This window comes from Delphinapterus leucas, chromosome 7 (genome assembly GCF_059928025.1).
Source record: "Delphinapterus leucas isolate spDelLeu-1000000601 "Yukka" chromosome 7, BTC_Dleu_Yukka2, whole genome shotgun sequence".
Taxonomy (NCBI): domain Eukaryota; kingdom Metazoa; phylum Chordata; class Mammalia; order Artiodactyla; family Monodontidae; genus Delphinapterus; species Delphinapterus leucas.
In genome coordinates this window covers 70,229,239-70,256,799 of record NC_143135.1, presented here as the reverse complement: position 1 = coordinate 70,256,799, position 27,561 = coordinate 70,229,239, and the positions used below count along the sequence as shown (strand labels likewise).

The 27,561-nt window shown below is 46.4% G+C and overlaps 1 protein-coding gene across 5 annotated transcripts in view; it reads right to left on the bottom strand.

Moving 5' to 3' along the window:
• The window catches only part of AMOTL1 (angiomotin like 1), a 161,471-nt gene that overhangs the window by 107,496 nt on the left and 26,414 nt on the right, over nt 1-27,561 (bottom strand). For 3 of the 5 annotated variants that reach the window (XM_089915411.1, XM_089915412.1, XM_022561424.3), the window contains exon 1: nt 1,642-1,966. Coding sequence is in view for 3 of the 5 variants with exons in the window: in XM_022561424.3 (XP_022417132.2) it covers nt 1,642-1,690 (49 nt within the window). In the remaining 2 variants the exon portion in view is untranslated. Of the gene's footprint in view, nt 1-1,641; nt 1,985-25,800; nt 25,855-27,561 lie in introns of those variants that run through there. The other 2 variants (XM_022561425.3, XM_089915410.1) reach the window with 2 other exon arrangements.

Sequence of the window (27,561 nt, the reverse complement as noted above, 5' to 3'; positions counted from 1 at the left end):
GGGGAAATCTTAGTTTGGCAGCGACACACTGGCCAGTTTTGGAAGCAGAGAGAGAGAAATGACTGTTCAACATTTCAAGCCCAGACTTTTCACTTCCTGAAAAGGATGGAAATTTTTTGGAATAGTAGCTGTTAATAATCCCTCTATTCTGGTTGTGTTTGCTTATAGCAAGTAACGTTATTGTTTGGGGTAGTCCAAAGCATCTTCCGGCATCATAAATGGCTCTAGTGACCCACTATCTCCAACACCACTAAGGACTTTATAAGCAGTACAAAAACTCGATTCTCCTAACATGCCTCGGAAGAAGAAAACGGGCAACCATGTCCGCACTGTATCAGGACAGGGCAAAGGAACTGAGGGGGATCAAGGGCAGAAAATGTTCGGTCCCAACCTCAAAGGCTCCGAGGTCCATCGTCAGGGCCACGTCTACTGAAGCCTCAGTTCAGGTGATCCACACACTAGCCGGGCATTTTCCAAAGCATGTGCCACTCGGGGACAAGAAACCGACGCCAAAGCCAAAGAAGCAAACACCCTTCGAACAAAAATCGAACAAAAATGGAACGGGAAAGTCTTTACAGCCACCAATCAAGATACTAGAGAGTAGGGCGTGGCAAGGCGCGGGAGCCGCGGGCAGGCAGACGGATTCTCAGCCTGGGCTCCTAAGAGGGAAACTTGGAAAGGTCGCCGCGGCGGAGGCCCTAGAGGTGGGTGCGAGCCAGCGCTCGTCGGTTTCGCCGCCCGGTCCTCCAGCCCGGCTGCCCACGGGTCACGTCCGGCCGCTGCCACAGCGCGGGCCCCGCTCTGCCCAGCTGTCATCGACCGAAGTGCCACGAAAGTCCCATTCCAAGAAGAGCCATCTCCACTTGGAAAGTTTAATGTTTTTCCCCCTGAAACCAGATTCTTTTGAAGCAACACGAACAGCAAGGGAGAGCTGGATCTAACTCCCCAGTTTCTGTCAAAGAAACTTGTCCCGGGAGAACAAAGAAGCAGCAGTCAGAGAACGCGATCCGAGGACTGGGGTCCGCGGCGCGATCGCTTCTCCGCCCCCACCCGCCAGAGGCTAGACTTTGGGGCTACAGGAGGGGTCCGGCGCGTCGGGCGGGCCACCGTGCGCGCCTTTGTCTCGCGCGCAGGGAAGCGGCCACCGGCCACCCCTTCCGCCGCCTCCCTCGGCCGCCGGAGAGCCGCGCGCCGGCGCGTCGCGGAGAGGGCGGACATATGGCAGCGCCCCTCCGGAAAGGCCAGCCCCAAGGCGAGGGCGCGCCTGCAGCCCCGGCCACGGGCCACGACGGCCAAACGACTCCCAGTCTTCGAGGGGGCGCGGGGAGGCGCGGCGCTGCGACCCGGCCGGCCGGCTCCGGGGCCTGCAGAGTGGCGCGGGAACAGAGTTCTGATTTTTCTTTTTCTTTTTTTAAAGCAATATGGATAAGGGAGATCAAGATTCCGGTGGCAAGCACTCCCGGCCCCCGGCACCGAAAAGGCTGCCCAAGTTGTTCCGGAGCCGGGCCGATCTCCGCCCCGAACTCCCGGAGAGGAGCCCCCGGCCCGGAGCGGCAGGGGGCGGGGAGCACCGATGGGCCGGGTCCTCTGCGCGGGAGAGTCGGAGGCGCCCGCCCTGCGCCCGGAGCGGGGGCTGGTTACCTTTCACTGCAGACTCACAAGTTCCCCGCCGCAACTTTGCCCTCCACATGAGGCGATCATGGCTAGTTCAGTGCCGCGGCTGGGGAAGGCGGCCGCCAGGCAGCGCGCCGGGCATGGCGTGTGGCAGCCTGGGGAAGCGGAGCCCGACAAGCAGCCCCATTCACAAGGAAGAGGAGACACGCCAAGGCTTCCCCTCCAGCCCCAAACCGGACCACCGCCGCTGGGTCCTAGAGCGTCCCGTGCGCTCCCGCCGCCGCCCGCGCTCCCCGCGCCCCGCGCTCCCCGCGCGGGGAGGGTAGTCCGGGATCGTCACTGTAACCCTACACTTCACCCCCGCCCAGCGCCCGGCCGCTGGGCCCTAGAGCCCGTCTCCAGGCTTCCGCCGCCCCTCCCGGGGCCCGGGAGATCGCCAGCTGAAATTGCCCCGAGCTCTAGCTGACGTGTCTCCCCGAGAGTTAGGAGGGCGACGGTCTCCCTTGTTTTGGTCCCTGCCGAGGTTTAATTCATGTCAGACTCCACTTCTCCTTCCTTTGACTTTCTCTTCCTTCCCACCAGGCCAACTCCGGCCGAAGTCGGTTTCCCGACCTGCCCTCAAAGTCCAGATCAGTTCTGTGTAGGATTTTTTTCTTCTTACGTGGAATTTCCAGATGAAAAGTGGCCAGACTTTTCTCTTTGCATTCCCCTAGCCCCAGTGCTTCTATCATGTGCTGGGATTGGGCGACAAGCTGCTGCTCTGGGCTCCGTTGACTAGCAGAAGGGCCAAAACAGATTCTACAACCTCAGATATTACAACCAGTGGTCACAAACCTCTAGGCTGTTACCTGCCCGAGCGGAGGCGATTAAAGTAATTCTGGGAGAATGTTGCTGATTCTGTCCCACCTCTTAAACCAGGCTACACTGAGTAACACTCCTCACCCACTCCAGTATACTCAATTGCAGACCTCCGGAGCCTTGATCTGGGGACCCGAAACCTACCCACACCATGTAACGTCTCTCCCTAGCTTCCAGGAGCTGTCTCTGCTGCTTACAGGAGCAGAGGCCAGGTAATAGTATTGCTGAGGAAGATGTTAATAGGAGAGCCAGGGCATACCACACCTCTTACCTTGTGCTCCTCTCCTCTCTGCCTTCTGTCTAGACCAGAATTCTTTCAGGAATTCCCGCCTGGATTGTGGCAATTAGCTAACTAGTCAGCCAGCAGTTTTACCCCTCCACTCAATCCTGGTGGGTTGTGTGCCCCTCTGATTCCAGTCTTTTCTTGTGATACATCCCTGATGGTTCAGTAACCTCTGCTCTCAAGATAAAACCCAAATGCAAAAATTTAACAATTATTTACCAAAAACCTAGCACATTTAAAGTCCGATACCCTAGTACTCGATAACATAAAAGAAACGAAACAGCAGCTAACCAGCCCTTCAAGGATTTATTTATTTAAGATAACAAAATATGCACCCACAGAGCAGGAAAGCACTGGAGATGCTTGGAAAAAGTGGAGAGCAGCGGTCCCCTAACCTTTTGGCACCAGGGACCGGTTTCCTGGAAGACAATTTTTCCAAGGGCTGGGCTGGGCGATAGTTCAGGCGGTAATGCGAGCAATGGGGAGCGATGGGAAGCGGCAGATGAAACTTCGCTTGCTCGCCGCCACTCACCTCCTGCTGTGCGGCCCCGTTCCTAACAGGTCAGCGGGCCCCTGGTGGAGAGGACTGAGTGCATGCAGGAGAAAGGAGAGCCTTGAAGAGTGGTGGAGCTCAGAGCCACTGACATTGTATGAATTTAGCATAGGCTGGGGGAGAGGTGATGGATAGAAAAAGGAGGGAAAGTAGGAAGGAAACTAACATTTATTAATTGCCCCCTATTAGATACCATACTATATCCTGAGAGGCAGCAGAATTTAACAGTTACAAGCATCCGCTGGAACAAAACAGAAATGAGTGGTTGAGTCACAGCTCAACCACTCTACCTGTGGGCACTTAGGCAAGTCATCTACCTTCTCTAAACCTCAGTTTCTTCATTTGCAAGATGGGGGAAATTGCACCAACCCTCACAGGGTGGTTGTACGGACTGAATAAAGCAACGAATATAAAATACTTAGCACGATGCATATAAGTGCTCAGCACATTTGCTATTATTTCAAGCAACCCTCCATTAGCCCTGGACATAGGGAGCCCATCTGGGACATAGCTACAGGAAGCAATGACAACTGAGGTTGGGAGACAGAAAGGAAGAAAGAGATACCACGTAGATACCAAATCTTTGAGGATGCCCAATACAGGGAAGATACAAAATCTCTGAAGCAAGATTTTACTCTTTTCATTGACTAGACAGCTATCCTGGGAGAAAGAACAAAGTAATCAAGTTAACTCAGATTTTGTGCCTGGGTCATAGGAAGAATGGATCATTCTTGGAACATTTATAAACCAGTTGGTCCAACGGATGAACCAATGATGGAAGAAGCAGAGTTGAGAGGCGGAACTGGTTTGAGAGAGATGTTGACAGGCTTCCTGTCCTCTGGGCAAGAGAAAAAAGGGACAAGAGCCTGGGTGAGAAGTCAAGGACAGAAATGCAGAGAAAAAAAGAGATGCAGCTTTGAAGATCAGTTTACTTGGAGAATGCCCACGACAGAAAATTCAGGAAAGGAGGAGGCAGAAGAGGCAGACGCTGGGGAAGTAGAAGAGCTAGGAAGGTTTCCAGGCATGGAAGCTAGAGGAAGCTTTAAGAAGATGGTCCCCCTATCAAATGCTACAGACTCCTAGACTTCTGAGGAAGTGACAGGCACAGCTTGTGGGCTCAAGAACCTGCTGATTCAATCGGGTGGACCCAGCCTAGACTTTTCAAATTGATACCAAGTGATAGTTTACTAGGCCAATTTTCCCCCTCCACTCACCTTAATTTCCTCAACCATTAATAATCACTATATCAAATGCAGAAAATGAATAATCTTCTACATCAAATATATCTGACGCTTGTTCAGGAACGTATTATCCACATTAGCCTGAGAAAAAGACTTCAGATTTAACCAGCAAGAGGTCATCGATAACATTTTGTAGTATATTTGGCTGCAGATTCTGACTAAGGCTGGGGCCAAATAGAAACAAGGTATGTTTACAATAAAAACTGAATGCAGCTTTACTAGCAGTAAGGGAGTGAATCAGTCAGCATCTGTGATTTTGGACCTACATACTCACTCTACAGGTCAGCATCCTTTCTAGAAAGCAACCCAAGTTGTCTTTTACTCACCCCTAGGAAAGTTAAGAAGGTGACAGAGCAATTTTGGCACTCTAAGGGACACCTCAGGGAACAGTCTTTAACTCCAGACAGGGCAGGTACCAGGATGTTCCAGACAAGCACAGAGGCTGGAAGAGTAGTGAGGGAACAGAGGAATCCAGGAAGAGAAGGATGAGCATGGTCTTAGAGTTAAGTCATGAGCACTAGTCCGGGTCCACCTATTTCTAGCTATGGAGAGTAACAAAACATAAGCTTCAGCTACCTCCTCTGTAAAATGGGCATCATTACATTTAGCTCATTGGCCTATAGTGAGGAGTAGAAAATATATGTCAAGTGCTGGGCACATAATAGGAATTCAGTAAAAGAAACCCTTCCCTTCTCCAGTGATTTGAAACACCAAGGAATTTACTTCTCTATTACAATGGGAATCCTCCCCCCCCCTCTTCTTCTCTGCACCCACCAAACACAGCCTTAAAAGTCTTTATCTTCTGCTACTTGGACTAGGATGGGCCCTAAGAATGGGCCTGAGCTTGCCAGGAGGGAAACAGCAAATGGCAAAAAAAGAGTGGACAGGCATGCCCACAAAAGGGACAGCTACTGCCCGGCATCACCTAGGACAGGTCACACTACAATTAGTGGTTCTCAGTGAACACCTGTTGCACGAACAAACCAATGGCTCAATGCAGCCAGGCTGCCTTAATCAAACGCTTGCTTTGTTTCTAGAACATAGAAACCAAGTTCTGTAGTGCTTCCCAAAGTGTGATTTATAAGCCAAAGCATGTAAAATTTTAAATTCCTGATGTCTCACCTCCAAATTCTAGAGATTCAGGGTCTCCAAGGATGGAGTCGTCATAGAATCCACTGTAAGCAATGCCAAGCCCACCAAAATTTGAGGGTCAAGGACTAAGGCCTCCCACTGGTTCACTGGGGTCAAGGTGCTCTTCCATTTCTCTTTCAGCAGCATTTACTGTATCCGAGCTTAATACGATACAGGTAAAGGACAATGGGTGACATATTAGAACGTTAAAAGCAAAGCATTATGGGAGCATGCAGGAGTGACTGGCTTTGTACAGGGAGGGAAAGGGGCAGGTTCCAAGAAATCCAAGTGCTGAGGGAAGGATGTCCTTACTAGCAAAGGCAGGGGAACGGAGAGGGCACATTGCTGTGCTTCTCAACATTTTTTCTTTGAACTTCTTCTTTTCCAAAACATAAAACGGTCACACCAACCCCAGGTTTGCTAAATCTATATTATTGCCAGGTAAGAGGATTTCTTCCAAGCTTTTCTTTCAGTTCTCTGTTTTACAAAGACAATAGTTGTATTTTTTTTTTTCCTGCTTATTTCCAAATATAAAATCCCGTTCTCAAATAAGTTCCTCCTCTGGAGATTCTGACATGCCCTGCCCCCATCTTGTAAACTGTTAACAGGAGCAAAATGCAGGGGGGTCCTGGAAGTGCCCGAAGCAGAGGATGCCAGGAGAGCACTGCTGTGAGGAAGGTGGGGTCAGGGATGAGCCTTTTCCAGGCCAGACTGACTGAGAATGGACAGTGAAAAACAAAGAGGAAGATGTGCAAGGCAAGTGGAAGACGCACAGGTGAGACCGCTCTGCAGTTCCGGAAATACTGGGTGCCTTAGAGATGGGTAAACTGCTCCCAGGAGGAGTTAAATGTCATATAACAGGATGGGTCATTTGAAAACCCTACTCCATTTGAGGCTTACCCCAGGACTCTGTTGATTACGAAAAAATTGCCCAATAAATATGTATTAAGTACCTACTAAGGGCCAGGCTCCGTGCTATCATCCTCCACCGGCGTTTGGCTCATTTAGTGAGTTATGGATCTGAGGCCTGTTTGTCTGGATGTTTTCAGCTTCACACCCATGGTGACACACTGGCCTCTTCTTGCCTCATAGCTTTCTCCTCTGAGCGTATTACATAATATGCATTAAACGCATAATCTGATCTATATAAAACACAAGAAGCAGAAGGTGGATACCATCATGTCCAGGCAAAATGCACCTACACCAAAAAGCTAAAAAGGAAGAGTAGAGACATTGTCCCCAAATAAACCTGGGGTCAGATCCTGACTGAGACACTCAGTAGCTATGAATATAAAACACCTGGCATGTCACAGGTATTTAATAAATGATGATCATTCTGTTATTTGCTACTCTTAACTACAGAAACCCCGGGAATACTGAAAGCTTGTACTTTTTGGCTAATTGGTTATTTCAGGGTTTCTCAACCTTGGCACTCTTGCCATTTGGTGTTGAGATTTCTTTGTGGTAAGGCCTGCCCTCTACATTGTTGGATGTTTAGCGGCATCCCTGGCCTCTACCCACTCGATGCCAGTGGCAACCACCCTACCTCCCACTCCAAGTTGTGCCAACTAATAATGTCTCCAAATATTGCCAAATGTCTCCTATGGGCAAAACTCCCCCTGCCCCCACCGGTTGAGAACCACTGAATTAGATGAGTAGTTAATGGTGCCCAGTTTACAGGCTCCCAAGCTCCTAACCATACTGATCATTCCATTGAGCTGTTGGGTGAATCCAATCGCGTACTAATAGGAGGCGGCCTCAGTTTTGTTCGTTCTACAGTATATATCACACTATGGTAATTTCTTCCCATTTCTCTCTTCATGAACAAAAAAACCAATTAGGTTTTATTCTGTTTCCAATGATGGTACAGATATGTGGTTTGTTTTTTTTTTTCTAAAAACTGGAATCATACTGAGTTTCTAAAACAACAGCGACATACAATCGCTATCAAAAACAAGGACTGTCACAATAACTGGAGATAACTTTGATCAGAATGTTCAGACTTAATTAAGATCGCTTGTAGTCGCCTTTCTGAAAAGGATGCAGGTGTGTTTTATTCTGAAAACATGTCCTCTCTGTTCATAGCTAGAAAGAACAGTGAGAAGAATGGCCCCTCCATAGCCTACACAGCAGTTCTAGCTCTTCTCTTTCTAGAATATGCACTAAAGACCAGCATCCTTCCAGCACATCTTATACTTTAAATGCCAAAGACAGAGACGTGGGGAAGCTCTCACCATTCCCAAGGGCTCCGGCCACTCTGGACGGTTCAATTCAGGAGAAAAATTTGTTTTACAGCATAATCTCAGAGTGGGGTGGAGGGTAGGGTGAGAGTTAAAATTCACATCTTACATGGTAGGTGATCCATCCAGAAATCAGGAATTATTTATTGTGTGTCATCAACAGAGCCAGTATCATGCTAAGCAGAACAGAGTCTTCAGAAAAGTCCAAGGTCGGGAGTGGAATAATTAGAAATAACTAGAAAAAATAAAGTCCTAAACAGAAGGACTAACTGAAAGGATTAACCGAAAGCACAACAGAGTTTGAAAGAAGGCAGAGCCATGTGAAAGCTGCAGTGGTTCATTCGTTCATTCAAAAAATATCAACTACATTGAATAAGCCACACCCTCCACTAGGCGTGCAAATACCCTGCTATGGGCTCTGCTTATTAAAATGTGTATAAATAAACCTATAATTTCAAACTGGTCTATGTGCGATGAAGAAAAGGAACAGGGTGCAGTAACCAAGACTCACGAGGGAGAGGGTGGCTATTTAGGGGGAGTGTAAAGGGAAGGCTTCTCCAAGGAGACGAAGAACAGGGGCAAGAGCCATCCAGCTGAGCAAACAGCCTGTGCGGAGATCTTGAAGCAGGAAGGAGCTTAAAGGAGGCATAGGGAGGAGGGCCTGCATGGATCCAGTCTGGAGCATCCCTGGATGAGTTCCTTAGGAATGTTATGAGCCTCCTTTACCCAGAATCTGGGAATGGTCCCTTTCCAGTCATCCTATAGGATGTAATACCTTATGAGTTTCAAATAATATGAGTTTCAAATTAAGTGGAAGAGAGAAAAGGAACTTCAGGAAATGACCAGAACATCAGAAAATGACCAATTTGGGATGAAGAATAATAAAAGGATTAAATGGAAACAACCTGAAAGTGAACTCCACATTGGTCACCACCATATCCACGTGAAAGATGCAGTCTCTCTAGAGCCTTCATCTGAGTTTCTTTTAGTATGTGGGCCTCTCACTGTTGTGGCCTCTCCCGTTGTGGAGCACAGGTTCCAGACGCGCAGGCTCAACAGCCATGGCTCACGGGCCCAGCCGCTCCGCGGCATGTGGTATCTTCCCGGACCGGGGCACGAACCCCTGTCCCCCGCATCGGCAGGCGGACTCTCAACCACTGCGCCACCAGGGAAGCCCCATCTGAGTCTTGTTGAAAACAGGGGAAGACCTAGGATGCTCAGTGCCAGTAAGGCAGTGGTTCTTAAACGTGAGCTGCATCAAAGTCACCACAAGAGCTTGCTACAACAGACTGCTGGGTCCCACCCTTGAGTTTCTGATTCAGCAGCTCAGGGTGGGGCCCCAGAATTGCACTTTTAATCTAACAAGTTCCCAGGTGATGCTGATGCTGCTGGTCCACGGACCACACTTTGAGAACCCCTGGTTTAGGATATTTGGGGACCTACATTTCTGTGCACTCAGAATCCCAACCTAAATGAGGGAACAAGCAAGAAGCATTGTAGCAGGAGAATGATCAAAACCCAGTTTTCTGTCTCGAGTGAGCAAGCACGGAACAGTGTGTCTCCTCTGTACCAGGTGATTTCATATGTTACCTCATTTCATCGCTACATAACACACTGCATGGTAGGCTCCATTATCCTTGTTTTACGCATGAGGAAAAGAGGCTGGCCCCAGGTTTTAGGAATCTCCCGAGATCACATGGCTCAAAAGTGACAGGGCCAGGATTCAAACCTGTTCTTCAAAGCAGAGCTCTTGATCTTGACGCTACACTACATTGCCTTGCATACGCACAGCTCCCTCTCCAGGCTCCCCTGGACGGGAGAGATGCTCCCTGGGCTCCAGACCCACTGCACTGCTGCAGAGCACTCTGAGGCCGACCCTGTGCAGCCAGTAATGGGTGCAGACACTTTTCACAGACTCCTGGGGGCTGCTAGGGACCTGAACTTGTTACTAAGTTCTTCCCTTTCTTTAGGGAAGGCAATAAGCTCTACTAAGCCTCCACAAATGCACTGCCCTAAGCGTGTTACATACATCATCTCTTTCAAAACCACCAGGGGTGGTTTTCAGTCTGCGGGGGGCAGTTAAGTATTCTAAAACACAAGCTGAGGAGTGAGACAGGCCTGGGCTCAATTTCCCTTCTGTCATTTATTGGTTATATGACTTGACTAAAGCTCAGTTTTTCTTCTGTTGAGAAGTAGTGGTTACAACAGTATTTGCCTCAAAGGGTTGTGAGAAATTCATGAGTCATTGCATGTAAAGCTCTCAGCTCTTAACATGCAGCACATACTCCATAATTATCAGCTACGATTACTAACCTGTTATCCATTTTCTTTCAAAATATGGCCATTTTAGAGAAGCTTTCATTATTGCTGCGCTAGACGGTCCTAGACACACAGCTTCTTCTGTTGACGTTTCTCAAGTTTGGGAATATTCAGTTGGTAGATCCGGGAAATATGAATGGTAGGCATCTTGATCTGAGCCCCTCCCACACCCTAGCTAGGAAAAATATCTCAAGAGATCCTTACAAACAAAACAGGGAAAAATGGGCTAGCTTAGGTATTTTAGGATTATTTAAAATAATTAAATAACTACACCCGATGGGTATTGAGTAATGGAATGATATCAACTTGGGTGGGGGGTTGAGGTCAAGGGGTCTGATGATCCCACTACGGTAAATATTGGTCAAGTTATATGTGAGGTCAGGCTCAGTTCTCGGTGCCAGGTTGAAACAAAACTTTCCTCTTCGAAAGCACTCAGCAGAGGTTGAGCAGCATGGGAATCGATGGAGAAACCAGAGCATATTAAAAAAGAGACCTACAGCCACTGTGAAAAACAGCATGGACGTTTCTTAAAAAACTCAAAGTAGAGTTACCATATGATCTGGCAATCCCACTCCTGGGCATATACCCAGAAAAGATGAAAGCTCTAATTTGAAAAGATACATGCAACTCAATGTTCATACCAGTACTGTTTGCAATAGCCAAGACATGGAAGCAACCTAAGTGCCCGTCGACAGATAAATGGATAAAGAAGATGTGGTATATATATACAGTGGAATGCTAGTCAGCCATAAAAAAAGAATGAAATAATGCCATTTGCAGCAACATGGATGGACCTAGAGATTATCATACTAAGGGAAGTAAGTCAGACAAATATTATATGATATCACTCATATGTGGAATCTAAAAAAATAGTACACATGAACTTATTTACAAAAAAGAAATAGACTCACAGACATAGAAAATAAACTTATGGTTACCAAAGGGGCAAGGGGGAGGGATAAAGTGGGAGTATGGGATTAACAGGTGCACGCTACCATGTATAAAATAGATAAACAACAGGATTTACTGAATAGCACAGGGAACTGTATTCAATACCTTGTAATAAACTATAACGGCAAAGAAGGGAAAAAAGAATATATATATATACACATATATGTATAACTGAATCACTTCGCTCTACACCTGAAACTAACACAATATTGTAAATCAACTATACTTCAGTTAAAAAATAATAATAAAACAAGAGACCTAGCGGGGAGAAAAGATTAAGATACAATTTGATAGCCACCTTAAAATATTTTGAGAGCTTACAGAAAGAAAAGAGGTACAGACTGACTCTGTATTTCCTATAAACACTCTAGAGCATTGTTTTTCAAACGGTAGTAGGCAACCTATTAGTGGAAATCAACTGAACAGGTTAATCAGCATTTTAAGTAAATAAAATAGAACAAAGTGGAAAATATCAGATGCAGCCAGTCTAATAAGGAGTAATTGCTATTCCATGAAACTTCTGTTTTAGTTATACTTATATTCAAATTTCTATGAGTCTATAGAGTGTATCTTTATGTAGGGTCACAGTAAAAAACAAAAAAATGTTTGAAAGCTCTAGAAGGTAAAACATGGACAACTGGGTGCAAGAAACAGGAAATCAGGTTTCAGCTCCCTCAAAGAAAGTGTTATAATAATGATCACTGCATAACAATAAACTAGGTTTTCTCATGAGGCAGGACCCCCTCCCCCATATATACATCACCCCCTATGGTGATGGTCTAGCCCACGCTGAGGAACCATGCATTAAGGAAAGAGGGCACTGGGTGTTCCCTCCAATGAGGACACTAAGATGCTCTAAACGAGTAGATCAGACCTGAGCTTCTGTTACAAGAGAGAATGGAGAAAACCAAAACCTCAGTACCCAGACTCCATAAGTCATGGAGCCCATCGAGGAGCAGGCAAATGCTCCTGTGTTTATATATTATGCAAAATTAGCATGCATCGAATCCCTGAAGCTGTTCAGGATTTCTGCTGTAGGAAGGGCTAATTTCCAACAACCATTTTCTAATTGATAAAATAGCGCACCCGTCAGCCTTCAGTTCTCAATAATGTAAGCACCTAAGTGGAGTCCAGTGGGGACTAAATACCCAGCGACAGGACCTGAGCCATGTTTTACCACACCTTCTAACAGAGCAAGCTAAAATCTGACATGAAAAGCAGAGCACCCCCAGATGCTGCTCCCACACCAAGAGCTGCCAGACACCACCAGCTGGATGTGAATATCAGATAAGCAACAAAAGTTTTTAGTATATTATGTCCCAAATATTGCAAGGAACATGTATATACTACTAAAAAAATCATTTGCTGTTTATCTGAAATTTAACTGGGTATCCTCTATTTTTGGATACCCAGTTTAGATTTTGCAAATTCTGACAATTACCTGCCTACGTGAGTGATATCGCTATACTTGCTTTAGAGGATTCCTCAGTCTCTCATTTGGCAAACAGTGTGCAATGTCAAGCTGACAGTAGTAGAAAGCAATAATGATGATAATAATGGAAAAAGGAGTGAAATTCAAATGGACACAGTGTAACAGCTTTGTCCCACTGAACCCTACCATGCCAAATTTAAAGGCCTTTTAAGAGTGGGACAAACAGACCCTGTGAGTCATCAGGATGTGCACGGCATTTTGAGGAAAAAGTTAACGAGGGGAGCTTCCCTGGTGGCGCAGTGGTTGAGAGTCTGCCTGCCGATGCAGGGGACACGGGTTCGTGCCCCGGTCCGGGAAGATCCCACATGCCGCAGAGCAGGTGGGCCCGTGAGCCATGGCCGCTGAGCCTGCGTGTCCGGAGCCTGTGCTCCGCAATGGGAGAGGCCACAACAGGGAGAGGCCACAACAGTGGGAGGCCCGCGTACCGCAAAAAAAAAAAAAAAAAGAGTTAATGAGGTTACAGTCCCACTTTGTAGAGTTTCCATGCTCAACCTGGGCATGTACAAGGGAGAAGATTCCGCTTCATTCACCTTCACTCCAGTATTCAGAACTCAGTTTCGGGGACCCCAGAGGAGAAGCTGACTTTGGCTGCCACCAGCTGTCCTAACACAGACATAACCTGTTCATGCCCTGTACCCTTCCTCTTGCAGCACATGCTGTGAAAGGTGGGTGACCTCCAGTAAGCCTGCCTGGCTTCCCCTTGACCTCCATGACTGAGTCAGGTTCCTCTTCTCAGGGGTCCCACGGTCCCTTGAATACTTGTATGTAGCACTCACCACAATAAAAAATAACTGTAACCACTCATGGAGTGCCAACTATGTGCTAATCACTTTGTGTGTGTGTGTGTGTATGTATGTATACATATATACATATATATACACACGTACGTATCATCTCATTTAATCCCTCCCAACTACCCTATGAAGTAGGTATGTGCATTCCCATATCACAGGTGGGTAAAGCCTAGAAAGCTTAGATAACCTACACAAGGTCACACAGTCAATAAGGGCCCACTGGTCTGGAGGAGCCAGAGTACCACATTGTAAACTTTTCTATTAATTGGTCTTTCTCTCCCAGGGAAGGATTATTTCTCATTCACCCTTGTGTCCCCAAGCCCAGCCTGCAGGGTGTGGCAAATGGTAGGCAGCATTGTAAATGGGTCAGCCCATTATTTTACAGTCAAATAGGCCTGGATGCAAATCATGGTTCTGCCGAGAATCAGCCACTGAGAATCAGGAGTTTGGGCTCTAGTAACTTGCTCTGGAATTGAGGACAGAGGTTAGGAATCCCAGCAAGAGAGAACAAAGCTAGGCTCAAGCCCCAGCTCCACCACTTCCCAGGTGTGACTTGGCAAGTTACTGAACTTGTCTAAGCTCCAACTCTCCATCTGTCAAATGAGGGAAACAATAGTACCTGCTTCGCAGCATTGCTTTGACATTCCTGACATAAAGTTCTTAGCAAGACACCTATACATGAAAAGCCCTCCACAAATATGAGCTCTTTTTATTTTAATACATTCTAAAATGCCATTTGAGCTGGAGTAAGTAATTTTGGGTTAACTATTGGCATAAGTAGTGCAAGTTGCAGACACAGTTTTTATTCAGGAAATCAGAACTTGGGGAAAATAATGTAAATAATTTGGGGGAATCTATTTATAATAACTATTCAGTGCAGCTCAATATTAAAAAAACAAACAACCCAATCCAAAATTGGGCAGAAGACCTAAACAGACATTTCTCCAAAGAAGACATACAGATGGCCAAGAGGCACATGAAAGAATGCTCAACATCACTAAGTATTAGAGAAATGCAAATCAAAACTACAATGAGGTATCACCTCACACCAGTCAGAATGGCCATCATCAGAAAATCTACAAACAACAAATGCTGGAGAGGGTGTGGAGAAAAGGGAACCCTCTTGCACTGTTGGTGGGAATGTAAAGTGATAAAGCCACTATGGAGAACAGTACGGAGGTTCCTTAAAAGACTAAAATTAGAACTACCATGTGATCTAGCAATCCCACTACTGGGCATATACTCAGAGAAAACCATAATTCAAAAAGACCCATGCACCCCAGTGTTCATTGCAGCACTATTTACAACAGCCAGGTCATGGAAGCAACCTAAACGCCCATCGACAGACAAACAGATAAAGAAGATGTGGTACATATATACAATGGAATATTAGCCATAAAAAGCGACGAAACTGGGTCATTTGTAGAGACGTGGATGGACCTAGAGAATGTCATACAGAGTGAATTAAGTCAGAAAGAGAAAAACAAATATTGTATATTAACGCATATATGTGGAATCTAGAAAAATGGTACAGATGAACCAGTATGCAAGGCAGAAACAGAGACAAAGATGTAGAGAACAAACGTATGGACACCAAGGGGGGAAAGTGGCGGGGGCGGTGGTGGTGGTGGTGGTGGTGAGATGAATTGGGAGATTGAAATTGACATGTATACACTAATATGTATAAAATAGATAACTAATAAGAACCTGCCGTATAAAAAAATAAAATTAAAAAAAAGAACTTGTTACAAGGGCAATTAAATAATAATTTGTGTAATTATATTTTAATGACTGCTCTCTCTCCAGTGAGCAAGGCCTGTGACTGCCTTGCTTACTTCTATATCCCTAATGCTATGTCAGTCAGATAACTGAGCAGAGACTTTGTTATCTAGAAAAAAAATATGTCTACTTGTTTGCATTCTATTCAACTAATAATCCCAACTTCGTATCATATCTAAAGTATCCAATTAACACTTAATAAAAATATTTTGTTGTTATTTTTTTAGAAAAGGACTATTCAAGGAAGAATTTAGGCTTTCTAGTAGTTACACAACACTGAAAGAGTTCCCAGAAAAGGGAAAAAATATCCAAGAGAAGGCTGGGAGTGGGGAATCCAGGCTACCATGTCCAGTTGTATAAGCCGTTCACTGCACAAGAGTGCTGGGCTGACAGACTGAATGAAGCAGAGGTGTGGGGCTAAAATCCAGCTTGCCCTCTACTCGCTAAACTGGGAGCATGGACTCTGCTCTTCATCCACTTGGAGGGGATGCTTTTTTCTAATTTGCTCAGAGGCACTGTTTGGGCTGGTGGCAGCTCTAGCTTTATATTTTCATAATTGATTCTCTTTCCCCTTTTCTTTCAGTGTCACTAGATGAACAGAATAGGGGAGAAGAAACAATGGAGCTCAGGGAAGGAAGACATACTTGAAAGTGATGAGGGATGTGAAGGAAGGCGGGGAAAAAAGGAAAGCAGTAAAATCAGGGTAACATTTACTAAACACTGGTCATCTGTCAGGCACTGTTCTAAACGCTTTAGATGTGCTAACTCACTGGATGCTCGTTACACTCCTACACGACAAGGGGGAACCACTAGAGGGGGAGGCACCAGGTGGGCATGTGAGGTCAACCCACACAAGGGTCTGACAGGCACGGAAACAGCCTGCCACACTCCTCAGTCTACAGCAAATGTTCAGAATCTGGAATCCCTCTTTTGAGTCTGTGGTGGAAATGGCTTTTAGAGCCAAAAGGGAAATATTTTTCTAAAGGAGATAATCTGAATTCTCTGGCTGGCCAACCACAGGGGCTACATAACGGACTTTTATTTCTAGTCAACAGCCAGTAAATGGCAAGCCTTTTGGGAGACAGAAGCAAAGGACCTCTGGCAGGTTACAAGTCCCAGCAGGAGACCTTCAACCATGAACTTTCCGTAGGGCTCATTTCAGACCAGGTTCTGCACCCACAAGTTCCTTCTCTATTTTCTTAAGAACCTGAAGTTTCCATAAAATATTTACAGTGACCTGAAAGCAGCTCCAGTGTCCACTCTTCCTGGTAGTCTTTAAAAAAAGCCCTCTGAGGGTGTGGAGAAAAGGCAACCCTCCTACACTGTTGGTAGGAATGTAAATTGGTGCAAACAGTGTGGAGGTTCCTTAAAAACACAAAAATAATGTTACCATATGACCCAGCAATCCCACACCTGGGCATATACCCTGAGAAAACTATAATTAGAAAAAATACACGCACCCCAATGTTTATTGCAGCACTGTTTACAATAGCCCGGACATGGAAGCAACACAAGTGTCTATCAACTGATCAACGGATAAACATGTGGTATATATATATACAATGGAATATTACTCATTAAAAAAAAGAATGAAATAATGCCATTTGTAACCACATGGATGGACCTAGAGCTTATCATACTAAGTAAGTCAGACAGAGAAAGACAAGTATCATATGATGTCATTCATATGTGGAATCTAAAAACAAAAATGATACGAATGAACTTATTTAGAAAACAGAAATAGACTCACAGACTTGTAAAACAAACTTGTGGTTACCAAAGGGGAAAGGAGGGGAGGGATAAATTAGGAGTTTGGGATTAATATATACACACTACTATATATAAAATAGGTAATCAACAAGGACCTACTGTACAGCACAGGGAACTCAATATCTTGTAATAACCTATAAAGGAAAAGAATCTGAAAAATTATATATATATATATATATATATATATAAGTATAACTGAATCACTTTGCTGTACAAAAATTTATATTTCAATAAATGTTTTTAAATAAATAAAAATTTCCTAGCCAGGAAAAAAAAGAAAAAAATCCCTCTGAGAAGAGGCTGAAAATAAATCTTTCTATCAGGTGGTCAGTAATCTTGCCAACTCTGGATTTGGGGCTACAAAGGTCACGGAGAGAGGAGAATTAAGCAGAGACAAATATATAGATACAGATTTGACATTAAAACAACCACATGTGTGCCACGATGATGAATTTCTGTATCTAGCTATCCTATAAGGAGTGTGTTTCAGCAGGCGGCAGACAGCCCGAGACAGCAAAACCACCCCTGAACATCTGTTTCCCCCATTTTGCCAAAGAGCATTCTTTTTTAATCCTTTTTTATAATTTGACCTGTTCCATTTTTCTGGCAGAGGGCCCTAGCAAGGCAAGCACTGCCTTTTCTGTCTGTATTCCAACTTAACATGGGAACAGGAAGGAGGCAGCAAGAGGGGAAAGGGGGAGGGGACAGACTGAGGGGAACTGAGGCGGAGGTGGGGGCGGGGGAGGCAGGGAGTCAGAAGCAGGGAGAAAGGAGAAAAGGGGAAGGGGTGACCCAGGAGAGACAGTGAGAGCTGACAAGTCCCAGCAAGCCATTTTAATGCAACCACCATGGGCACAACTGATTTGAGAGAAACCAAAACCAACAGGACATATTCCAGAAAGATCATTCAGTAAGAATGTGACCCAGAAACCATAATCATAGCATTCTTGAACAGATCAAGCTGGTTATTTTACACTCTTTAGACTCAGGAAGTCCTTAACAATTGATGAAATATCATGGTTTCTAGGTGGTTTGTGTTTAACATTCAGGAATGACTGGACACAGTCCTATATTTTTCTAGTAAAACATCTCTTTGGCAAGGAAAATGCCCTTTCCATTTTCCTCTGTGTGTGTGTGTGTGTGTGTGTGTGTGTGTGTGTATTTTATCCCACTATTCCATACCACCTTCCTTGCTCTTTTAGCCAAGGTAGATAACCATTTATCTCCCAGAATTGATTGTCATTTTCCCCTCCCTACTCCATTCTCCCTCCCAAGGAGAACACCCTGAAATAAAATCTTACCTCCTGGGCAATGAGTAGTGTCACTTCACAAACATTAGGGGAGTCGGGATGAGTTTTACACCCAGACCCAAGTCCACCTGCCCTCAGTTATGCTTTCAGATTCCCCTCCAGGCTGCCACTGTCCCGCCCCAAACTGTGCTGCTTCCAAGGTCTAGTTTCCTTTAGAAATGGCGTCAGTACCATCAGGAAACCATAAGAGGTTTCCTGTCCCAGGGACTTGGCCCTGTAATACAGAGCGGGAACAGCAGGAACTAAATGAAGGAAGCTAGGAAGAGTTTTTCTGGTTGTTGCTTCAGATCCCGTTACGGAAAATTCCTTTGGAGCATATTAATCATTATTTGGTGGTCTAAAGAAAAAAAATATATATATATGGCTTTGAGCACCTACTATTCATTCATTTATTCAACAGAGAAAGTACCCAACAGCCATATACTGTACTGGCAGGCCCTGGGCTAGTTCCTTTTACATCATTTATAGCATTCAGCCCACCACCAAATCCGCCTGGGAGGAGGGCAACTTGTATATTCTCCTCTCCAAGAAACTGAGAATGGCTCTGGAGCCAGAGATGATATTTTGAATGGAAGTTTTGCCTTTAACTAGCTGTGTGACATTGGGCAGATAATTTAACCCCTCTGAACCTCTGTTTCCTCCTCCATGAGGTGAAAATAATTCCTTCTGCTTCACTGAGTTGTTCTGAGGATGAAATGAGCTGATAAACTTAACAAGATCAATTGTGGAAGAGACTTGAGTGCCCAGGTTTAGGGAACTGTAACAATGGTGAGCCTTTCTGTGATTGTTTTGTTGGAGCGGAGAGGTCAGACCACACCCCTGTGGTAGGGTGAGGTTTCCTGTGAAGGGAATTGAATTTTCCACTGTCAATCATCCTTAGGAAAAGTTAAACTGGGGTGAAAACTCCCTCCCTCTCAGAAGCTATGCTCGGAGCTGGGGGGAGGAATAAGGAGGACAGATAGGCTTCTAAGGGTGGAGAGATCTGGGGGTGGATCCGGGGATGGGGTGAATGGCCCTGGCCGTTTAGAGACCAGCTCAGAGCCGGGAAGGTAGCCAATCTGATCCCAGACCCTCGGTGAGTCTGGGCTTGTGCAATGGTTAGAAGGCCCTGGGCCCACTCTGCGGCCAGCACAGGGCAGGACACTGGGAAATCAGTCAGGCTCCCAGCAGGCGAACAAACACCAAGCCTGCAGGTCCTGGTGTAAGCAGGGGCAGCAGCAGCCATGACTGTGTCACGTGGTCACCGGCTTCTGAAGAAAGAGCACGTGGAACAGTAACCCAGGTGTCCACTGGCCTCAGTAAGGTGTATCTGGATTCCAGCTCCCTCGGCAAAAGGCTAGAGCAGCCAGAACTGAAGCTGTGGATGCGAACAAGCACCCCTGAGAATTCTTGGGCCTAAAATTAGAGGGTAGCCTTAGAGAAAGACTTGATTTGTTAGTAATATGGGCAGGCAAATCCTTGGAAATCATTATATTTGGGGCTATCAATGTGGGTGACATGATTTAAACCCCAAGCCGGGAAGCTGGGTCGATTGTTTACACCTGTAAAGTGCCCACCATAGAGTAGGTGAATAATAATAAAGGCCCAGGATCTTTCTCCTTATTCATCCCCATATGATGGGAGGGAAGAAAACTTTGGATGCAGGAAGAGATTTGTTCACTACTCTTAGGTCTTGCTGCATCTTCCTAACGCGGGGTGGGGAAGAGGAGATGAATGGCCGTATTATTTCATTTATACGTCAAAAGTCTGGTCTTTCAGAAGGTTTGACCATGCCTGAAGGGATAGGAGCATTCGGCTAGGGACATGAAACATAGTAAACATTTAATGATGGTTACGACATTCAAGGGTTCCTTCTAAAACCCATTTGCCCTCAGCACCATGGTCTGAGGCTGATACTATTATTACCCCCATCATATCAGCTAGGGTCCTAAGAGGAAATGGATGGTATGCTTCAAAAAAGCGACTGAAGAGAGTCTGATGAAGGGACTGCAGATCAAAGTGTGATGGGCGGGTTAAGGGAAAACGGGATGGAGAAGCAGCCTGGGGCAAGCCACGTGGGAGCCACCCCTCAGTCAGAAGGGGAGGTTCCAGAACCCAGCACCATCTGATGCTGTAAGAGAGGAAGCAGTCGCCTAAACTAATCCAGCCACATTATCCCACAGCCTGACAGGAAGGGACTAAGTACCCTGACATCTCTTGGTTTCCACCCTCCCATATGCTGCCAGTACCTCTCACTGGCCAAACTGGAAGCCAGAGGCTACATTCCAAAAGGTAAGTTTTCCAGGGCACAGACCAGGGTAGCGAAGGATGGTGAGTGGGTCTGGAAGAACATCAGAAAAGAGCCACCACATGATTTTACAGGTTAGGGAGCAGATATAGATGAAGTAACTTGCCCAAGGTCATAGAGCGAATAAGAGGTGGGACAAAATTCAAACCATACACAGAGTATGATTCCGAGTCCATGCACTTAACCACTAAGACATGCTTCCTAGAACTGACTGAAAAGATTACTCGTTAACCAGCACCTCTTTCTCCCTGTATCCTACTCAACCATCTTTCCAGTAATAGGCTCCACCTTACTCCCACCCAGATTTCCCAGCCTTCTTGGAGTTAGGTATGGCTATCTGACTACAGTTCAGTCCAAAGGAATGTAAGTGAAATAATGCGTGCAGCTTTTAGGTTATGCCCTCCACTTTCCTTCTCTCTTTCCTGTAGACTGGAATGTGGATGTGATGGTGGGATCTGAAGCAGCCACCTTAGCTCACTGCATGGAAGCTCCATTTGAGTCTTTCAGAGGACAACGAAGCCACCATATCAGCACTGGATTGCTTACGCTCCAAGTGAAAGAGAATTTAACTTGTTTCTTATTTCAGTCACTGTCACTTTAGCCTTGGTTGTAGCAGCCAAACCAGTATCCTAAACAATACAAAGACCAGGATGTAGCTCAGTCATTGTGGTTAGAACAATAAGAGGCATGTGAAAACTGGTGATCACCAATGTAAGTGCACTCCTCTTCTTCCTGGCACATTACTAGACTACGTTTCCCAGCCTCCTTCCATGTGGATGAAGTTATGGGACTAGCTTCCACCTTTGGAATATGAGGGAAGGTCAGTGTGTTACCTCCAGGCTGAGACAACCATCGGTGAGCATACCTTGGTCTTGCTCACCTTATTGACTTGTCTGCCAAATGGATTCAAAGGATCCAGTGAAGGAACCTGATGCTGAAGGGTAGGATGGAGCCAAGGCAGGGAAGGAGCCTGGGGCTCTTCATGACCACATGGAGCAGAGCCCTCGACAGCTCAACACTAGACTACAACACAAGCAACAAACACCGCCTTTACAGTGTTAAGCCACTGACATTTGGGCTTGTTTGTTGTAGCAGTTAGGCTATCGATCCTAAATTTACACTTACCAGCGGCTGTGCTCTGAAAGACATAAGTACTTTTATCCAACAATGCAATCTCATCTCCTATTTTAGGAGGGCTAGGGGGTGGGCTGGCAAACATTTAAGTCATTATTTTAAAGAAGCTACACAACTGTTATCATTTATTCTAATAAAGCCCCTACATCCTGCTTGAATGAGGAAGGCAAGAATAGCACAAGAAAACCCTTTCTCATGGTACACTGGCCCTGGGGGCATTGGCCCTGCTCTCTCCCGAGAATGCTATTCTCATGAGCACTCCTTTTGGAACTCAGGAAAGTTCACAGGGTCTGAACAAAAGAGAGCATCAACTGAGCTCAAGGAGGTGTGCCAGAGGGTCAAGCAACTCCCATAGGGGCAGCAAATTAGGACAAGTTATGGAAACAAGGACACATCCGTGTGCTTTTGGATGGTGAGGGAGTGAACTTTTCCCCTATTCTTTCTAATGTTCAAATTTTCTAAAGTCAGCATGTGTTACTCTTATGCTAAAAAGTGGTTTTAGGATTTCAGTTTTTAAGAAAGAAAATAAACTGGTTAAGCCTAAGGAATGAACAAAGGAGAGAGATATAGGTCAAAGGTCAAAGGATTCAAGTGCCCCAAGGCACTGTTATGACAAGCAGAGAGGCCAATTTTAGGAGTATATAACAGTGAAAAGACAAAGCATCTCAGCGGTGACCCTCACTCGCACATTCAACCAGCATTTACTGAAGACTTACATGTGCCAGGCACTGGGCTCGCTGCTAGATTTGCAAAGAAAAGTGTGGCGACCACAACCTAGTATGGTAGCTAACAACCATGGCTACACACTGGAATCACTGAGATCCAATTTTTAAAGTACACACTGGTGAAACACTGATGCTTTGGTCCACACTCCAGGGATTCTGATGTAATTGGTTAGGACTTGGTCTCGGGACTTTTAATAGCTCCCCTGATTCTAACGTCTAGGGTTAAGAACCACTAGGGGCACATGACACATGGACTTAGTGTTGAAAGAGGGGTAGGAGCCAGCCGGGGAGGAGGAGAGAAGGGGGAGGAAAGGCAGGCAGGCAACAGGAAGAGAGCTGCAGTTAGAGGACTGTCCCATAGTTCAATGTAATTAGAAGGTTATGGTGACTGGGGGTGACGCAAATCATGGAGGTCCTCCCATGGCTAGCCAAATGTCTATCCTCCAGGTAGTGGGAAGTTGATAAAGGTTATTAGACGGGCAGACATGATCACATCTACGTTCATCCCAACTCTCCATGCATTCTTTCTCACCCCCTCAGATGGCCATCACTTCTACCTATGGGTGGGACTATAGAAAGACTATGGAAAGGGGTAGAAAGTGGTACCATCACAGGAGAGAGGGCATATTTCTGGACTCTCCATGAGAGGACACCTTCAATACAGCATTCATCTAGAGATAGGCTCCTTTTTCCATTCTTTTCAAAAACCCCTTTTTGGTTACTTAATTCCATTACATGATCTTGCCACAACACTGAGAATAAATCCCCCAAAGAGCAAGTCATAGTTCATTTGGAGACTTACATGAAAATTTGGAGGCAAAACCAACTACCTAACATGCCACAAGAAAGTAGTGGGATCGTCACCGAAGACCCCAGATGGAACACCATTCCACACGCTGCTCCAAGAATAAATCACTAAATAATTCAATCGACCTGATCACCATTCCTAAGAATCTGTGTTTGGAGACTAGGTAAGTTGCAGAGAAATTTCTAGAAATGAAAATGGTTTTAGTTAATAGGTTGGGACAATTGATGAGAGAGCTATTCCATCATGCACAGGAAATAAGTGTCTTTCAAATGAATACTACTAATAAAGTAACAGCAAGAAGCACTTCCTGAATACCTGCACATACTACACATGGGGCTAGGACTCTACACACACCTTTGACCCCAGCCATGCAAGGTATCCAATTAGGTTGAGATAACTGAGGCCCAGAGCAGTTTAGTCACCTGCTAAACTGTCACAGGTCACAGGTAAGTGCAGTGATAGAATTCAAACTAAGTGTTTATGACCTCCCTCCACCTCTTCTCCAGTTCCCTTAGATCCTGGCCAGGGGGTGAATCTGTGCTCTTCTGTGCTCCAGAAAAAATGGCTGCTGGACAAACTCATCAACTGCTGTAGGAGGCATCTTCCCTGCTGTGTGTCTTAGGAAAGCACCCCAAAGTATCACAACTCTTTCCAAGGGAGAAAGGCCAGCTCCCTCTTTGACCTGAATAGCATGGAAACAATGCAGTCTCATCCAATGAGCTGCTCTGTCAGGAAGAGAAAAACTCTTTGGAGCCGCCACACACCCAAACAGCATGGCACCCGAATGTAAATAATAAATACCCGATAGCTATGGGCCTCCTTTGGCTTACCGTCTCAGGAGGCTGGAACTGGATGATGCTTAGAGGCCACCTGGCACAACCCCAGCTTTTCAAAGATGAGAAAACAGACTGGTTAACATATCTGCTAAGGAAGGTGAAGCACCCAGAACCCTGGTCTCAAACTCTGACTTGTGTTTTATATTCTCAATCATCCTGCCATCCCAGAGCCCAGGAGGGACCAGGATTCCTATAACACTCTCATCTCCTCTTGAGAAACTGGGCTTTTCCCACAGAAGGGCTGAAGGGAAAAAAGGTTATTTTCTGAGTTTTCTACTGCTAATCTGAAGGGCTCCCCCTACGGATCAGCACCTCAGCTGGGCCGTCCAGTCTGTTGGGGGTGGGGGGTGGGGTGGGGGGAAGAGATGAAAACAAAAAAGGGTCAATCACCTGGGCCTTTCTGGTACATAAACCATTCTGTGAATGCAATGGTACCAATTCTGGTGTCATTAATACACAGTTAAACACATGTGGAGCAGATCACCAAGAATCTGCCCTCTTAATAAACTGCTTCATGCAAAGCTACGGTTTGTCATTTTCATTTCATGAAAAGACTCACCATAGTGTACCTTTAAAAGCTAGTTTTGCCCATGCATTTAATTTATGATTCCATTTCCAGAGATGTGAGTGCCTCACAACTTTTCAGAAACACATCTTCTGAATAAAACAAGGTCCTCTTCCCTGCCTCACAACACCATCCTTGATCCAGACCTATTTTGGGTACCTGGCTCCTAGAAAAGGATGAAAGTCCTTGCTGCGGTGGAATTTTACTTCAGGTGGTGTGGGACTTGCTGAGGACATACAGCCCAGGAGGAGAGGCTGACCAGACACACGGTACCCAAGGCTGAGAGCCTTAGTGTGGATAAACAGTTTTAAACAGCTGTCATTTCATGGCAGGCAGGCACGCTGGTGATAAAAGAACAGCAAGGACAGACTTGACAGTCCGGATTTTTAGAAGCTTAACTAAACCCTAGAATGAGAAAAACAAAGAACAAAAATCCATCAACCACTAAGCCACCAAGAGATACTGGGTGGCAGGAACACTTAGAGGGATCCCGACAATGCAAATTTCCTTCTCTTCACAGGAGGAAGTCTGTCTCTGACAAGACCGTCGCGTTCACCCACCACAAATCTACACTTAGAACGACAGGTACAGGAAGATGAACTGCCCTATTCCCAGACGCCTGAAGGAGAAACAAATCAGGGAGGAACGCAGCTCCCAAGGCTTGAAATTTAATTACCAGAACGTTTATGGCCCTGGACTTCATTAAATTCAGGTTAGGAACTAGCCACACGATGTCCTTCTTGGGGCAGGTACTGGCTAGACTGAGCCAGCCCGCGCCGCATCGTTCCAGGCAGGATGAGTCAGGCTGCTTGCAGAGGCCCCCAGATCGGGAAGTTTGTTGGGCCGCGCTCCAGGGAGCAGCACCACGGACCTGGACACACACACACACACACACACACACACACGGCACAGCTGACACTTTCCCCGCCACCCCCAAAGCACACGCGCCAGGAAAAGGCCAGTTCTCACCGCGAAGGGAACGTACAGCTGGGGAAGTGTGTTCCCTGACCGTTTCTCTCCGCCCCTCTGGCTGATTGGACCCGGGCGCCCCCCAGATTCCCGGTTCTCGGGCTGGATTTCGAGAAGAAAAAGCAAAAGGGGCAGACTTACCTAACTCCTCGGGGCTGTAGGGCGCGGATGAGGCTTCTTCCACAAACTCACTGTCTGGAGGAAGAAGAAAAGCAGAAAACAAAAATAGAATCGCAACCGTTCAGGGCTAATGGATTAAGCTTCAGTTACCGTCGTAGGTCTCTTAGAAAAGCGCGGGTTTCTCTCCCGCAGCGACCGGCATCCGTGAACCGGGGGCCACGCGGGGTCCCAGATGACCCATCCACTAGGGGTAAGAAATTGTCAAAGAAACTTGGCAGGGGGGCAGTTCCACCCAGGGACCAAGCGTCTTCCGGGCGCGGGCAGGTGCGCGCCAACTTTCCGTGGGTGCGACCCCACGGATCGCCCGGCCGGGCGCGCAGGGCCGCGACCTCATCCTCTGCCCTCAGCCCGCGGGGAGCATCGCGGCGTCCGCTGGGTCTAGCGTCGACGCCTCGGCGCCCAGGAGCCCCAAAGTTTCCTGGTGGGTCCAGCAGACCCGAGAGCGCGCAGCAGCGGCGGCGAGCTCCCCGCGCCCACCCCCGCCGCCCGTTGCTAGGCGACCGCGGCCGTTAAGCTCGGCGGCAGCGAGCGCGCTGCCTCCCAATTCCCGGTTGGAGGGTGGCTTCCCCACCCCCACCCTCTTCGACCTTTCATTACAAATTAGAGCATAACCAGTTTTAAAACGATCCCAGCTTTTTTGTACTATGTCTGTACTACTCCGATGCTTGGGAAATCGTTTTTCTGTGCTTTTCATGGGGAGAGGCAGAATTTTCAGAGCTTGAATATTTCTTGCAGCAAGGAAGGAGGAGCTTTCAATACTCCCAACCATCTCCTTGTTTCTGAACCTGAATTCTAACTCCACTCCAAACAATATTTCCTCCTCTTAAGAGACTACGTGGTTCGAGCAAGGAAGGCAATATGTCTCCATTTCACAGGTAGGGAAACTGGGGCTCAGAGGTTAAGTAACTTATGGATGACAGCACAGAACTGTGATGGGTGTGTGTGTGTGTGTGTGTGTGTGTGGTGTGTCTGGGGAGAGCAGAGCGGTGCTCCTTCTATTGTCGAGAGGTTTCAAATGCAGAATATTGGAACAGAAGTTAGGGTCTGAAAGTCCGAGTTGTAGGTCCTAAAGAAATTCACGTCAGATTGCGGGAATCTCCCTATTTGGGTCAGTGGCCTGAATAACCTATGCAGATGCATTATGTGTTTTCCACCAGGACTGACTGACTGCTTGCCTGGGAGGGCCCTGGGCTATGGGGATGTGCTCTAGAGAGCTGCTGGGAGAAAGCCAGAGGAAGGAAAGAGCAAACATGGAAAATGGTTGTCTCTTCTCCATCCCTGTCCTTGGACACTGATAGTTGGAGAGTCAACAGTCTGGGCAATGTCCTGGGCAATGGCCTTGTATAGTCTCAGACTGATCAGATCACCAGCTGCAGCAGACTGAGGGCTCCCGGATCAGTGCCAAGGTCTTCTCGTTCTGTAAACTGTAAACCCAGTCATCTCTGGGTTTTCCACTGTCAGTTTACAAATTACCCAAATTACCATGGAGGACAGAAAGAAGCCACTTTGGCCAGAGTGCTCACAGAGGAATGGCTGGGGACCAGGTTGAGACTGTCCTTCTTCCTCACCAAGGTAACCATTCTTCTTCTTCTTCTTCTTTTTTTGTTTTTTGTTTTTTGTTTTGGCTGCGCTGTGTGCAGCCTGCAGGGATTGAACCAGGGCCACAGCAGTGAAAGCCCAGAATCCTAACCACTGGGCCATCAGGGAACTCCCCAAAGTAAC